Source organism: Scyliorhinus torazame, chromosome 10 (assembly GCF_047496885.1).
Source record: "Scyliorhinus torazame isolate Kashiwa2021f chromosome 10, sScyTor2.1, whole genome shotgun sequence".
In the NCBI taxonomy this organism is placed as follows: Eukaryota; Metazoa; Chordata; class Chondrichthyes; order Carcharhiniformes; family Scyliorhinidae; genus Scyliorhinus; species Scyliorhinus torazame.
This window is the reverse complement of record NC_092716.1, coordinates 196,262,282-196,277,109: the sequence shown is the minus strand read 5'-3', so window position 1 is coordinate 196,277,109 and position 14,828 is coordinate 196,262,282. Positions and strand designations below refer to the sequence as shown.

The 14,828-nt window shown below is 49.9% G+C and overlaps 1 protein-coding gene across 1 annotated transcript in view; it reads right to left on the bottom strand.

Moving 5' to 3' along the window:
• LOC140384914 (uncharacterized protein C11orf91 homolog) overlaps positions 1 to 11,897 on the bottom strand; it is a 61,583-nt gene extending 49,686 nt beyond the window's left edge. The window contains exon 1 of the mRNA XM_072466825.1: positions 11,526 to 11,897. Within this exon, the coding sequence (XP_072322926.1) occupies positions 11,526 to 11,835 (310 nt within the window). The 5' untranslated portion in view covers positions 11,836 to 11,897. The remainder of the gene's footprint in view (positions 1 to 11,525) is intronic.
• Between the last annotated feature and the right edge of the window lie 2,931 nt (positions 11,898 to 14,828).

The window sequence follows — 14,828 nt, the reverse complement described above, 5'->3', positions numbered from 1 at the left end:
CAGACATGAACGGCACCGACTGACGGTGTTCGGGCTCCCCAACTTGGGTCTGCGATACCCTTTGGGACAAGTCCGGTAAACCGGTAGTAGCAGGCAAAGTCCGGGGACAACCCGTAGAATTTCTTTGGGACACAGGAGGGTCCTGCACCACACTCAATTCCTCCACGATGTTTCAGCGAGACACGTGGCCCACAATAGACACCATTACACTCAGCGGTTTTACAGGCCATTTACAACAGGGACACATCACAGCCCCTGTAGCAATACAGATCGGGAACATCACGACTAAGCACCCCATACTTTTAGTTGATCTGCCCCAGACAGCAGAACGTATCCTTGGGATGAATTTCATGAGCTATCATAACCTTTCTTTTGATCCAGTTAACAAGTGTGTTTGGAAAATGGCAAAGGCAGCACGAGCCCCCACCACGCTCATAGTAGGAGAGTACGTAAATAGGATTAGCTCAGTAGGAGACTTCTGGTTCGGCCCTCGAGCCATTAGTGCAGACAAACAGGTTAGGGCAGTCCTGCAGGAACATAAAGAAGCATTTGCACAGTACAAGCACGACTGTGGCAATTTGGCTGGCTTTGTGAACATTACAGGTCCCGACACTAAACCCCAGAAGCAGTACGGATTTCCCCAGGAAGCAGAGGGAGAAATCTCCAAAGTAATAGAGAATTTGTTGGATCAAGGTGTACTCAGATCAGTAGCCTCCACAAACAACACACCAATTTGGCCCATCAGGAAACCGGATGGATCATGGCGACTGACCATTGATTACCGGGAACTGAACAAAGTAACCCCAGCAGCAGCCCCCACTGTAGCCACGAGTCCTGAGACCATGCTCAAACAGGGACTCCAGTCAAATTTTTTTTCGGTTTTGGACATTAGTAATGGCTTTTGGTCCATTCCATTGGCTAAAGCGTGCCAGTACAAATTCGCCTTTACATTCCAAGGGCAAAAATAAACGTGTACGTGCCTTCCACAAGGCTTCCACAACTCCCCCTCCATTTTCCACCGTCAGCTGGCAAATGGATTAGCAAAACTTTCCCGCCCCGATTGTCTGATCCAGTACGTAGACGACTTGTTACTACAGACAGACAGAAAGGGAGAGCACATTTCGCTTCTCGCCGAGCTCCTAGCCTCCTAAAACAAATTGGTTGTAAAGTCAACCCCAAGAAGGCCCAGATTTTGAAAGAAAAAATGATTTACTTAGGAACAGTGATCACTCATGGTAAACGCGAGATCGAGCACAAGAGAATTGACTCAATCGTCAAATTGCCCCTTCCCCACAATGTCTCAGCCCTCCGGTCATTTTTAGGACTGGTTGGCTACTGTCAAAACCATATTGACGGTTTCGCCACTAAAGCAGCTCCCCTTTCCGAACTTCTCAAGAAGCAGGCACGTTGGGAATGGCTTCCACAGCATACAGATGCCGTGGACGCTTTAAAAAGAGCACTCAGCACAGCCCCCGCACTACAGGTCCCAGATCCACTTTCTCCATACGCAATTGAAGTTGCAAGCACCGACCGAACCCTTTCGGCCGTGCTCCTCCAGGAACGCCATGACCAATTACGCCCCATAGCATACTCCTCACTCGTGTTAGACCCCGTAGAGCAAGGATTTTCTGCCTGTGAAAGGCACATGCTCGCAGTTTTTTGGGCAGTACAATACTTCGCCTACATTATAGGACTCAACCCCATCACCATCCTCACAGAACACACCCCGACACAGCTATTGTTAGATGGCCGACTTAAAGATGGCACAGTCAGCCAAATCCGCGCAGCCTGTTGGACCCTTCTTTTGCAGGGATGGGACATCACGGTAAAAAGAACCAAGACCCACACCGTCCTTGCCGATAATTTGCAGTGTGCAGGCACCCCTCATGAATGTGAGATCATCACCACGAAACAGAAAACAGCCCCATTTATTCCCAAGACACCTCCCAGGAAAACAGGTAGTGCACCCCAGAGACCCCAGCCCACAGATACTTGCGCACCCCTGAAGATTTATGTGGATGGCTCCTCCACAATGTTAAACGGAGAGAGAATTACTGGTTGTGGTATATATGTAGCGGACGTGCAGGGACGGGCACTGAATGAAATTTCATTAAAGTTGCCAGGACACTTACGCTCGCAGGCAGCAGAGCTGGCAGCGATTGCATATATTGTAGACCACCCAGACTTGTTCCCGACCCCAGCAGACATCTATTCGGACAGCTTGTATGTCTGTAATAGTTTGACAGAGTTCCTACCACTCTGGGAAACAAGAGGATTTGTTTCCGCGGACGATAAACCCCTACCCTCAGCCCCATTACTCCGCCATATCTTAAAGACAGCAAAGGATAGGAAATACGGAATAATTAAGGTTCGCAGTCATCACCGTTCTTCCCCCCCTGGTAACATTAAAGCAGATGCCCTCGTGAAGGCAGGCTCCAGGCATGGTTATTTTTGGAACCCCCCTGAAAGCACCCCAGTACACGCAGTCCAGGTCTCACAGACCAACATTCAGGATCTAGCGAAGGCACAGAAACAGGATGAGAAACTCAGGGAAGTTTTAAAGGAAACCTTCCCAGCCCCATACAAGTTTAAAAACACAATCACCACACACGACGGTGTGATTTTAAAGGATGACATTTACATAGTTCCCAGCCAGGACAGGAACCAGATCATTTGTCAGTTCCATGACAATCATGAACACCAAGGAATTGAACCCACCCTACCCCACCTCAGACCGCTCTGCTGGTGGCCTGATTTAAAAATCGATGTCACACACTATGTAGAGAATTGCTTAATCTGTGCCCAGAACAATCCGGACAGATATGCTAAAAAGGCTCAACTTAGCCATACCTGCCCCGTTAATGGACCCTGGACAAATCTCCAGATAGATTATATAGGACCCCTACCCCCGTGCAGAAATGGTTACAAGTATGTGTTGGTGGTCATAGACACCTTCACAAAATGGGTGGAAGCATTTCCATCACAAACTAATACGGCCAAGACAACGGCTAATATATTAACACACCACATCTTTACAAGATGGGGCCTCCCACGCAGTATAGAGTCCGATCAAGGCTCCCATTTCACAGGACGTGTAATGAAAAACGTCCTCACGATTTTCGGCATTAGACAAAAGTTCCATATTGCATACCACCCCCAGTCAAGTGGTATTGTAGAACGAATGAATAGGACCTTGAAAGCCACCCTCAGGAAGATGGTACAGCAAAATAACAGCACCTGGGATTCGGTACTCCCATTTGCTTTGATGTTTTTAAGAAACACAGTATCCACGTCCACAGGGTACACCCCCCACACCCTCATGACCGGATGCCCCATGAAAGGCACTGAGTATTTATTACGACTGGATTTGGCCAGCCCCGCAGTTACAGCCCTCATGCATGAAAATGCGATTAAACAACTGATACAGAACATAAAGGCAGCCCAACTCACAGCAGCAGTGAGACTTGGAACCAGGAAGAAACAGAGCAAGGCTTGTTTCGACAAAACAGTACACGCCACTGAGTTTACAGTAAGGCAACAAGTTATGCTTTCCCTTTACAACCCCAGTTAATTCCTTTCCCCAAAATTTTCCGGACTGTACTCCATTTCGGACAAAGTCAGCCCCTCAGTATATAAAATAACCTATCCCAATGGTAAGTCTGCGTGGTTTCATATAAACCAGCTCAAGGCTTACGGCTCGCAGAATAACCACACACACCACATCCTGCTCACCGCAGCAGACGATCACGCCCCGCCCACAGATGACGTATTCCTACCCTCCCCCAACCACTCCAGCCCGCCCTCAGACATGACTTCAACTCCGCCCCCAGAGGCACGACTCCGCCTCTCCCTTCCCTCAACCAGCAGCGACAGTGATAGCGATCACGTTGACGATAGCCACAGCACACCACATTACGACTATACCCATGCACCAGGCCCCACTCCCAGCGAATCTGAGCATGATTCTACTGACCCATTCGAGATCACTTACATCAAAGCCCATGACCCAGACCCACCGCCCGACGATTACGGATTACAACCTAGTAGCTCCAACCTCGACACATGATTCTGGCACCGAGACAATTCGTTCAGGCTCATCCGGAATGATGAGATGGACCCCAATTCGCCCCAAGCAGCTTTAGCATGGTTACTACAGACAAGAGTTTGGCAGCCGGGAGAAGATGATGACTTAGAGTCTGACTCCCACCAAACAAATCCCTTTGCGACCCTGTTCGTTATTGAGCAGTGAGGTGTCCAGGTGATGGAGAAAAAAGGAACCGATGGAGAGATACGGTGTCCTTTCTGATGGAACCTGCACCATGTTTGTTGAATGTTTGTTCGTTAGTGTTAACGTTAAATGTTATTTGTAAACTCAAAAGTTTTCACGGCCCCACGTCACCACTACTTTAACGCCCCCCCCAGCTGTTAATGGAACTAGTTTGTCCCCAGAAACTTGTTAAAGGAACAAGATTGTCCCCAGACAATAGTTCAGTGGAACTAGTTTGTCGACAGAACACGACTCATAGTTGCTCTCCTAATTCGAGAGGCAGCCCCCGTCGACGACCACATTCTTACCCATTCTTGCTGGTTGCTCAGGCAGTGGAGAAATGGCAATGGTCCCCGCCCTGCCTGAGGACACCCACTCTGGTCAGCTAAGCTTGGGTAGAGCACTTACGGCATTGATCACCGTCCTACCCGGGAATCCCACCCATTTCTTATCCGCCGCGGCCCATACGTACCCCATTTTGGCTCATTATGTTTGAAATTCTTTTGTTTGATTTTGGCAACCCTTAGGTTGCTTCTCTATGCTATTTGCATCCTCAAACACTGGGTTTGTTAAATCACACAGGCTGCGAGATGGCTCGCAGTATGGCAGTATTTTTCTTAGATGTCTAGTCCAAATATTTGGTTAAAAAAAAAATGAGGGAGTCACAGATGGTGACCAATTATAAAGTGAATTTGGCAATAAAGGACAGACAGACAGACATACGAGATCTTAAGCAAGATAATAACAGAAATTATGCTTGTGCTCACAGAACTCCAGAAACCCAGGAACCCCAGAGGAAGACAAAGAAGAAAACCGAGAAAGGTGAAGACAGCCTTCGTGTTCACATGGATCTTAGCGGGATCCCTTCAGTTGTGCACGGACGCTACCCCCCTGACCCCTAGCACACAAACCGTAAATGATTCCCACCCCTGCAATACACGGAACCCCGAGATAATGAGCCCAGCGACAGCTCGCAATACCCCGACCTGGTGTGATAGGTTTATCACCTGGTACTCACTCTCATATGTAGTCGAAGCACTCTTAGTGCTGGCGATACTTTGCAGTGTTGTGCAAACGTTTAGAGTTAGGAAATGGCGAAAGAGAGCATATCGCTCTCGCACCCTGGTATACAGGTTTAGGGCCCCCATTTTCAGATTTCACCAGACCCCCGAACCCATTGGGACGGATTAAAGAGCATCCATTTTCTTCATGTATTCTGTGGAATAAAGAGATGTAAGCCTCTGTGTCTGACTGCCAGGCCAGAGAAATTTGTGTGCTGCTATTTTGTACAGTTTAAGATTTATAGATTATTTTTGGATTGTTTGAATGAGGATAGCTTATTGAGAATAGTTAGAAGTTCCAGTTTTTCTATTTTTCTGTAACGCATGTATTAATGTCATAGCACCTCGTAGAGTTTTATGATAATGAATGTATGTAAAATGGTTTAGGTAAAATTGTTTTGCATAGGATAGGACAGTGTAGAGCCTAAGTTTGGGTGCCCCGGTTGGTCAGAGGATGATAATGACATAGTAGTGTGATCCTTCACGCTTCGCGTTGCGGATCACAAGGAGGGTGTGTAGCCATCTGGGATGGCCACGTCCCGATTACAAAATGAACACTTGCAAAGAATGCAGGGAAAATTGGACAATACTAAGAAACAAGCAGGTGCAAGCTCTTTTTGTTGATTAGAACCTTAAACTCTCAGATGGGACAGAAACTGCCAAGCAATCTACATACTAATGAGCGATCTCTGGGGACAAAAGGGAAACATTTAGATACACAATGTTAAGGCAGACCCCCCGGCGCTAGAAAAGACTAAGACAAAGCAGACCAACAGTCACCTAGGACACGCTCAGCGATCAGGGAACCACCCCTCTATTGGAGGAAGATCGATACGACTGATTGGGAAAGACCGAATTAGTTGAAGCCAAGTTCAATGCCCGCCCAAAAGCGCGCAAAGCCCTTTTTAGTATAAAAGATATTCCCAAAGGGGGAATCTTCCTCCTTTGGCTTTGGCTCTCACCAAAGAGAGAGACCAGCCTAGCAGCTACAGCATACCAAGTAAGTTCCAAGTCAACGCACGCTACGAGATAGACGCTCCTAGTTGCTACCCTGTAAACAACTCAACCCAGCAGCCTTAGAACCGAGCAACTCTGACTGAGTGGGCACCCGAAACTAAGTATAGGCTTTAGTAATAGTGGTAGTTTAGTTTGTAGAGTTTATGCATGAATAGATTTGACTGTGTGTAAATAAATGAGCATTGCTTTTGAACTTACTAACTGGTGTATCGAGTCATTGATCAGTATTCGGTTCTGAACCTTATGGCGGTGTAAAAAGATACCTGGCGACTCTTGAGCAACGTAATTAAACAGAGCCAAATTAAGAGCCAACCAAAGAGAGCAACACTATGAGGGATTGAATTTTTTGTGGTGTGGAAGGCGCAGTTGGTTAGAGTTAAGAGGGTAGAGTATTCAGCAATTGTGATCTCGGATCACGCTCAGCACTGGATGAATATCGTCCTGGAGAAGGGGGCGGCCCAGAAGCCGGGCTGGAGGATGGATGTGGGGTTGTTGGTGGATCGAAGCTTATGTAACAAAATGGGGAAGGTGATTGAGGATTATGTGGGGTTCAATTGCATTGGGGAGGTCTCGCCGTCGGTGGTTTGGGAGGCTTTGAAGGCAGTGGTGAGGGAGGAGGTGATTTTGTTTAAGACGAAGGTGGCGAGGGAGGAGAGGGAGGAATGCCAACGATTGTTAGAAGAGATTTTGGAAGTGAATGGGAGGTCTGTGGGGAACTTGGACTCAAGGCTCCTGGTAAAGAGGAGGGAGATGCAGGCGAGGTTTGATCTGTTGTCCACTGGGAAAGTAGTGCATCAGCTGAGAAGGGCGAGGGGGGCTGTCTATGAGTATGGGGAGAAAGTGGGCTGTATGTTACAGGTCAGCTTCACAAGCAGGCTGTGGCAGGGGCGATAGTTCAAGTTTGGGATAGGACAGGGGAGTTGATGGTGGCTTTGGAGCAGATTAAGAGGGTGTTTGACGAGTTTTATAGGGACATATATAAGTCAGAGCCACCAAAGTATGAGCGGTAGATGAGGAAGTCCCTGGGCGGTGGGGGTAGAGGAAGTGAAGGTGGGGAAGGTGGCAGGGCTGGAAGGGTTCCCAGTTGAATTTTATAACCGATTTAGGGATAGGCTGGCGCTGTTGTTCGCAGAAATGTTCGAGGACACGATGGTCAGGGGGGTCTTGCCGAAAATGTTAGCCTCCATCCCCTTGCTGCTTATGAAGGATAAGGATCCGGTGGCGTGTGGGTCAGAGAGGCTCATATCTCTACTGAACGTGGATGCCAAGATATTGGCAAAAGTGCTGACGTGAAGGCTGGAGGGGTGTCTTTCGAGGGTGGTTGGGGAGGGTCAGATGGGGTTCGATAAGGGGAGGCACTTTCTCCGGCAGAGGGAAGAAAGACGGAGGGGTTAGTAGCATTAGGTGCGTAGAAGGCATTTGGTCGGGTGAAGTGGGTTTATTTGATGGGGTTGTTTGAGAAATCTGGGATTGGGCCGAAGTTTGTGGCATGGGTGCAGTTGCTGGATAAGAAGCCGATGGTGAGCGTGCACACGAATAATATGAATTCAGGGTATTTTGTATTGCACCGGGGAATGAGGCAGAGGCGCCCCATGTCCCCCTTTTGTTTGCATTGACGCTAGACCCTTGGCCATTGCGCTGAGAAGCTCCCTGTTGTGGAAGGGGATAGAGAGGAGGGTGGGGTGGAGCATAGTATGCGGATGACTTGTTATATATTCTTCACGGTGAGGGACATAATGGGTTTGCTTCAAGATTTGGGATGTTCGCTGGGTATAAGTTGAATTTGGGGAAAAGTGTGTAGGTTATAGTTTCCTCCCCAAGTGTGGAAGCTGAGCTGCGGGGAAGGCGGGGGGGGGAGGGGGGGGGTTGCCATTCCGTATGGCAATATCTCACTTTAGGTATCCTGGGGTTCAGGTGGCCCTGGATTTGGCAGCTCTCCGGAAGTTCAATTTCACTGGTTTGGTAGGGACTGTGAGGGCTGATTTGTTGAGGTGGGTAATCATCCTCTATTGTTGGCAGGCCAGGTTCAGACAGTGAAGATAAATATTTTACCACAATTCTTTTGTTTCAGTGCCTGCTGGTCTTTTTGCCTAAGGTGTTTTTCAAGGGGGTGGATAGGTTGATCTCTTTGTTTGTCTGGGCAGGGAAGGTGGCCAGGATTAGGAAGGTGATACTGCAGAGTAGATGGCAGGCGGGGGGCGCTTAGCCTCCCAAATTTGATGTATTATTACTGGGCGGCAAATCAGAGAAAGTTATGGGATGAATAGGGAAGTAGGGAATTTGTGGGTTAGGATCAAAGTGGGCTCACATAGGGGGTCGGGATTACAGGTGCTGGCAACGGCACTGCTCCTGATGGCCCCAGGGAAGTACTTGATGAGTCCAGTGATGGCCGTGCTGAAGATTTGGAGGCAGTTTCGGCATCATTTTAGGTTGAGAGCGGTGTCCCGGGTGATGCCGATCAGTGGAAATCATGGGTTTGAGCCGGGAAGAATGGATGCAAGGTTCCGAGGATGTGAAGAGAAGGGGATTAGGAAGATGAACGATCTGTTTCTGGGAGAGTGGTTTGCGGGTTTGGAGGAGTTGAATGAGAAGTTTGGGTTGGCATGGGAGGAGAGTTTCTGGTACATGCAGGTGCAGGTCTTTGCAAGGAAGGTCTTCTCGGCCTTCCCAATAGCATTTGCCTCGTCGTTGTTGCTGTCAGCGTGGGGGTTAGAGGGGGGGGTGTTGCATTGGCGATTTATTGGAGGATGTTGGAGGAGGATAAGGTGTCTGTGGAGGGAGTCAATGCTAAGTGAGAGCAAGAGTTGGGGACGGCGCTAGAGGAGGGATTGTGGTGTGAGGTGCTATGGAGTGTGAATGCCTCAACTTCATGTGCGAGGTTGGGGATGGTACAGCTGAAGGGCGCGTGACAAAGTCAAGGATTGGCTGGCTGTTCAAGGGGGTGGAGGATGTCTGTGAGCAATGTGGGAAGGGCCCTGTGAACCATGAATATATGTTTTGATCCTGCCCGAAGTTGGACGGGTTTGGAGAGTGGTTTTCAGCACCATTTTGTGGGTTCTGCATGTTGATGTGGAGCCCGGTCCCCTGGAGGCCATAGTCGGGGTGTCAGACCAGGCGGAGTTGCAGATGGATGCGAGGGCAGATGTTATAGCCTTTGCCTCGCTGACTGTACGCAGGATGGTCCCCTTCAGCTTCTCCACCCTGTGACTTGATGTGGTAGGGGGACCTGCTGGAGTATTTAACCCTGGAGAAGGTAAAATTTGCTCTAGGGGTGCGAGTGATAGGCTCTACAAAGTTGGGGTTTGTTAATTTTGCATTTTGCAGAGTTGGTCACCATTGACTGCTGAGGGACGGGCGTGGGTGAGGGAGCAAGGATATATCGGTGGGTGAGAGGTTTAATGTGTTGGGTGTTTTTTTTTACCGTGGTAAATTGTAAAAATGTTTAAAATTTGGTTTAAAAAGACTTATAGAAAAATAATATTCAACCCTTCACAATACTCCCTCTCTTTAACTCTGAAGCAGAGTCATTCAGACTTGAAATGTTAACTCTGTTTCTCTCTCCACAGTTGCTGCCAGATCTACTGGGCGGGATTCTCCACTCCCACGCCGAAGTGGCCGCGCCGTCGTGAACGCCGTTGAGGTTCACGCCGGAGCGGAACGGCCCCGGTCCCGACCGATTCAGGCCCTGACAATGGGCCAGTATCGGGGCCGCGTCATCTACACGCGCCAGGCCTTGTCGCCCGCGTAAAAGGGGCGCCGCATAGATGACGCGGCCGGCGCCGCATAACGGACGTCATCCGTGCATGCGTCTAAGTCCGCCCCGCAAGAAGATGGGGGACGGATCTTGCGGGGCCGCGGAAGGAAGGAGGTCTTCCTTCAGAGAGGACCATTCACATTCCAGGTGAAGCCCGGTGCAGGATCCCCCCTCGCCCCCCCACAGGCCGCCCCTCCCCAGCGTTCATGCACCGCCCACGACTGCAGCGAACAGGTGTGGACGGCGCCGGCGGGAACCCGCCGTTTTGGCCTGGCCGCTCGGCCCATCCGGGCCTCAGAATAGCGGGGGTGCCGGAGAATCGCCATTTTCGGTGTCTCCGGCAATTCTCCGGCCTACGGCCTGCGAAACCCGACCGGGCCGTTCCCACCGCTTGGGAGAATCGCAGGAGGGCGTCAGACCGGCGTCCCCGGAAATTTTGGCGGCCCAGGCGATTCTCCCAACCGGCGTGGGAGTGCAGAATCGCGCCCACTGAGTTTTTCCAGATTTTTTGTTTTTATTGCAGATTTCCAGCATCTGACATATTTTGCTTTTTGTTTTCAGGAGGTCCATGCTCTTCGTTCAACGGTGGACCAGTGATATTTGGCACCCTTTCAATGTGGCGCCCAGATATGACAGTAGGATGCGCACCATCACTCCTGCCCCGGCATGGAATACAACGCTAAACCCCCAGGTGTATAATTGATCAGGTTGTGGCCAGAAGCTATGGTGTGTTTTCCCATTGGCCTCCACAGCGGGAAACTCTCCTTTTCCCACCCCTGCCACGGACTTAGTTCCAGATGGGAGAATTCCACCCATCAGTTTTAAAAGGAGGACTTGCCTTTCATTGTGCTGTTCATTACCTCAGCCTGTCCCAAAATGCTTTACAGCCAATGAATTACTTTTGAATTACGATCACTGTTTCATTATTGCGAAAGGTAGTTGCCAATTTGCACGCAATAAACTCCCACCAACAGCAATTTAAAAATTACAAGATTTTGTGTTTTTACTGATGCTGGTTGAGGGATAAATATTCGCCTTGCATACCGAAGAGAAATCCCTTTCGCTTTTATGATAGTGCCCTTAGAGATTTTACATCCACTCGAGAAGGCATATCGGGCCTCGATTTGTTATCACTCATCTGAAAGTTTAAAATATTCCGATGAAATACCACACAAAACTGAAGTCTTTACAAGTGGCTTCAGACTGGACAACAGTTATACTGCAGTGTGAGGAGCCAAGGTGATAGGAGAATGGCATCTGGAAATAGAGTCCGCAAACTCTTTGCCTTGAAGCAATTTGCAATCAGATCGCATGGCCTCCAATTTTGAAAGCGCCCCGACTCCGATGTGCACACAAAAGTGGGAATGAAATTAAAAACTGGGGAAGACAACAGCTTCAAAAAGAGAGGGTTAATGTTAGAACTCACATCTCCTCAAATCAAACCCATCCCCCGTTAATGTGAGGAGCTCCATCTCTTTCAGTCGGATGTCGAGTTCGCAGATCTCGTCCAGCTCGCTCCAGGCAGAGTCTCCTCCCGCCGGCGGGGAAAAGAATTTCAGGGGTTCATAGGGGTTGTCTGCCAGTCCGCGGGGCCACAGGGAAGCCTTCGGGCTCTTGGTTTCCGTGATCTCCTGCGTGGGGAACAGGTTCTTCCAGATGTTGAAGCTGTTCAGAGACGAGGCGCTGCTGTTGGTGTCGTAAAGTGATGGAAAATACTTGGACGCCTTTTTGCTCATTCTTTCTCCGTGGCTGAAAGTGGCTTTGCGTGGATCTCTGACTCCCTTTATGCGACTCACTCCATTAGCGTATTTATCTTTTTTGCATCACTGCATTCCATTTGAAGTTATCTTTCAATTAAAAAGATGCACCTGGAGACTTTGGAATTCAGCGATGGATCTCTGGCCCAGCATTCCAGGAAACAATCACACCTCCTACAGAAACTGGGCCCTGATTGGCTGTCGAGCTTCCATGCCATCATCTTGATTGTTGCACTGTCAAGTGAATGAAAACTGAGCCAGTGGGGGAGGGTCCAGACCAAACTTAGGGGTTGTAAACCGTATGGAGTGTCTGTCATGGCTTGGCAGCCATCCAAATGCACATTGGAGCTGCAGACCTGAGTTATACTGTGCCTGCTGAGTGCTGAAATTTGTATAAAGTTTTTAGTCAGACCCCGCTTAAAGTTCTGCATTCAATTGCTGGTCATGGGAGTAGGGTTGGGGGCAGCCTACCTTCGGCAGGTCGATATCTGGGCTTGAGAGTGCTAAATTAGGAGGACAATTTTTACAAACCTGGTGTGGTGGTATGTATTAGGGGTAATATGGTACCTGTGAAGCCGAGAGGCTATTGGCTGACAGGTCCTGGGTCCTGGTTGGATCTGCCGACTTTTGGCTCCGCCCTGAAGGCGGAGTATAAGAGTTTGCGTTCTCCCAGCAGCCGCATTCTGTAACTGAGCTACTGGGGAACAAGTCTTGCTTAATAAAGCCTCGATAGACTTCATCACTTCTCGACTTGTGTAAGTCATTGTGCGCTACAATTTATTAAGCAAGCTTAAAAGACTATGGAGCTCCGGATCGCCCCGGAGTGTCTGCGGATCAGCCCCCATGCAGCAAACTCGGCGGCCGTGTTTAAACGGTGGCTAGCATGCTTCGAAGGCTACCTTCGAATGGCCCCCGGCCGGACCACAGAAGATCAGAAAATGCAGGTCCTTCATTCCAGGGTGAGCCCGGAGATCTACACGCTCATCGAAGACGTGGAGGATTTTCCGACGGCGCTCGCTATGCTGAAAGGCATCTACATTCGGCCCATACACCAGGTCCATGCACGCCACCAACTCGCGACGAGACGGCAAATTCCTGGAGAATTGCTCGACGAATTCTACAGCGCGCTGCTGATTTGGGGACGAAACTGCAACTGCCTGTCAGTGAGCGTGATCGAGCACACGGACCTGCTAATCAGAGACGCATTTGTGGCAAGTATGACTTCTCCCCAAATTCGTCAAAGACTTTTAGAAAGAGAATCGCTAGGACTCTCAGAGGCACGGGCCCTTGCAGCCTCCCTCGATGTGGCCTCACAAAATGCCCGCACCTACGGCCCCGACCGCGCGGAACCCCTTGGGCTCCTTGGACCCCCGTTGCGACCGACTACCCGGCATGCCCCACCCCCCCCCCCCCCCGCAAGCCTGCGCGGCTAGAGCATCAGACCATCCCGGTGGGCCCGCTGCTATTTTTGCGGACAGGCGAAACACCCTTTTACAACTATTTGTAAAAGCTGCCGCAAAAAGGGCCATTACGCAGCGGTGTGCCGGTCCCGGGGGGTCGCCGCAATCCCCGGGGAAGAACGAGGACAGCAGATTCAAATCCCCCCCCAACCCCCCCAACGATCCATGCGTGACCCGCGGGCGCCGCCATTTTGCGTCCCGGACACCACGAAGGGAGAATGGGCGCCGCCATCTTGTGACCCCCGGCCACGTGCGATTCATGGGGGCGGCCATTTTGTCCACCCCGACCGTGTGCGATCCATGGACGCCGCCATCTTGGCTGACAGGACCCCAGCATAGACGGCTCCACGGGGTCCGAAGAAAACGCCGCGATGCTACTACCACGACTGGCTTCGTGACTCTGGACTAATCGCGGCCCCGGACGCTCCAAACGACACAACAACGGTGCTGGTCAACGGGTACGAGACGCCATGCTTGATCGACTCTGGGAGCACGGAAAGTTTTATTCACCCAGATACGGTAAGACGCTGTTTTCTTTCCATTCGTCTGACAAATCCCAAATTTCTTTACCCGTCAGTCTGGCCTCAATAAAAGTCGAGATGGATTTGCAGGTACAGCATTAGTTATTTTATTTAGCTTGCAAGCTTGTTTCATTTCACAGAAGCATAGGACACATCTAGTCTCCTACATCCCGGAAAGCGAATGAACAAAGAGACAAAGGGATCTCTGCAAATCAATTCAAATGGTATCAAGTTTCACATACACGATTCCCATAGGTCAGCCTATACCCCTCCTGACCTAGTCAGACATTCTGATTGGCTCACTTCCAATCCCTTCCTCTGGCCCCTATTACCCAGCATCCTTTTCTCCTCCTATGGTGGACACACCTCTTCCTGCTTTGCCATGCGGTCTGAAATCCTTTGTCTGTGAACTCACCAGAATGAGACTGGCCTATCTCTACATTACAGTAACTAATATCTCTAAAGTAACTATTTTATATCACATTCGTCATGTCCAAGCGCTCAAAAGATTTCCCTAGCTGCGGGATCCCATTCGGTAGAGATCAAAGGGTTCTGCATCACGAACCTAACGGTGCAAGGGAGGGAGTTTAAGAACTATAGGCTCTACGACCTTCCCCAACTCTGCGTGCCCACATTACTGGGGTTAGATTTCCAGTGTAACCTCCAGAGCCTAACATTCCAATTCGGCGGCCCCATACCCCCACTCACTATCTGCGGCCTCGCAATCCTAAAGGTTGAACCGCCTTCCTTGTTTGCGAACCTCACCCCAGATTGCAAACCCGTCGTCACTAGGAGCAGACGGTACAGCGCCCAGGATCGGACGTTTATCCGATCTGAAGTCCAGCGGCTGCTGAAGGAAGGCATAATCCTGGCCAGCAATAGTCCCTGGAGAGCCCAGGTGGTAGTTGTGAAGACCGGGGAGAAGCAGAGGATGGTTGTAGACTATAGTCAGACCATCAATAGGTACACGCAGCTAGATGCGTGCCCCCTC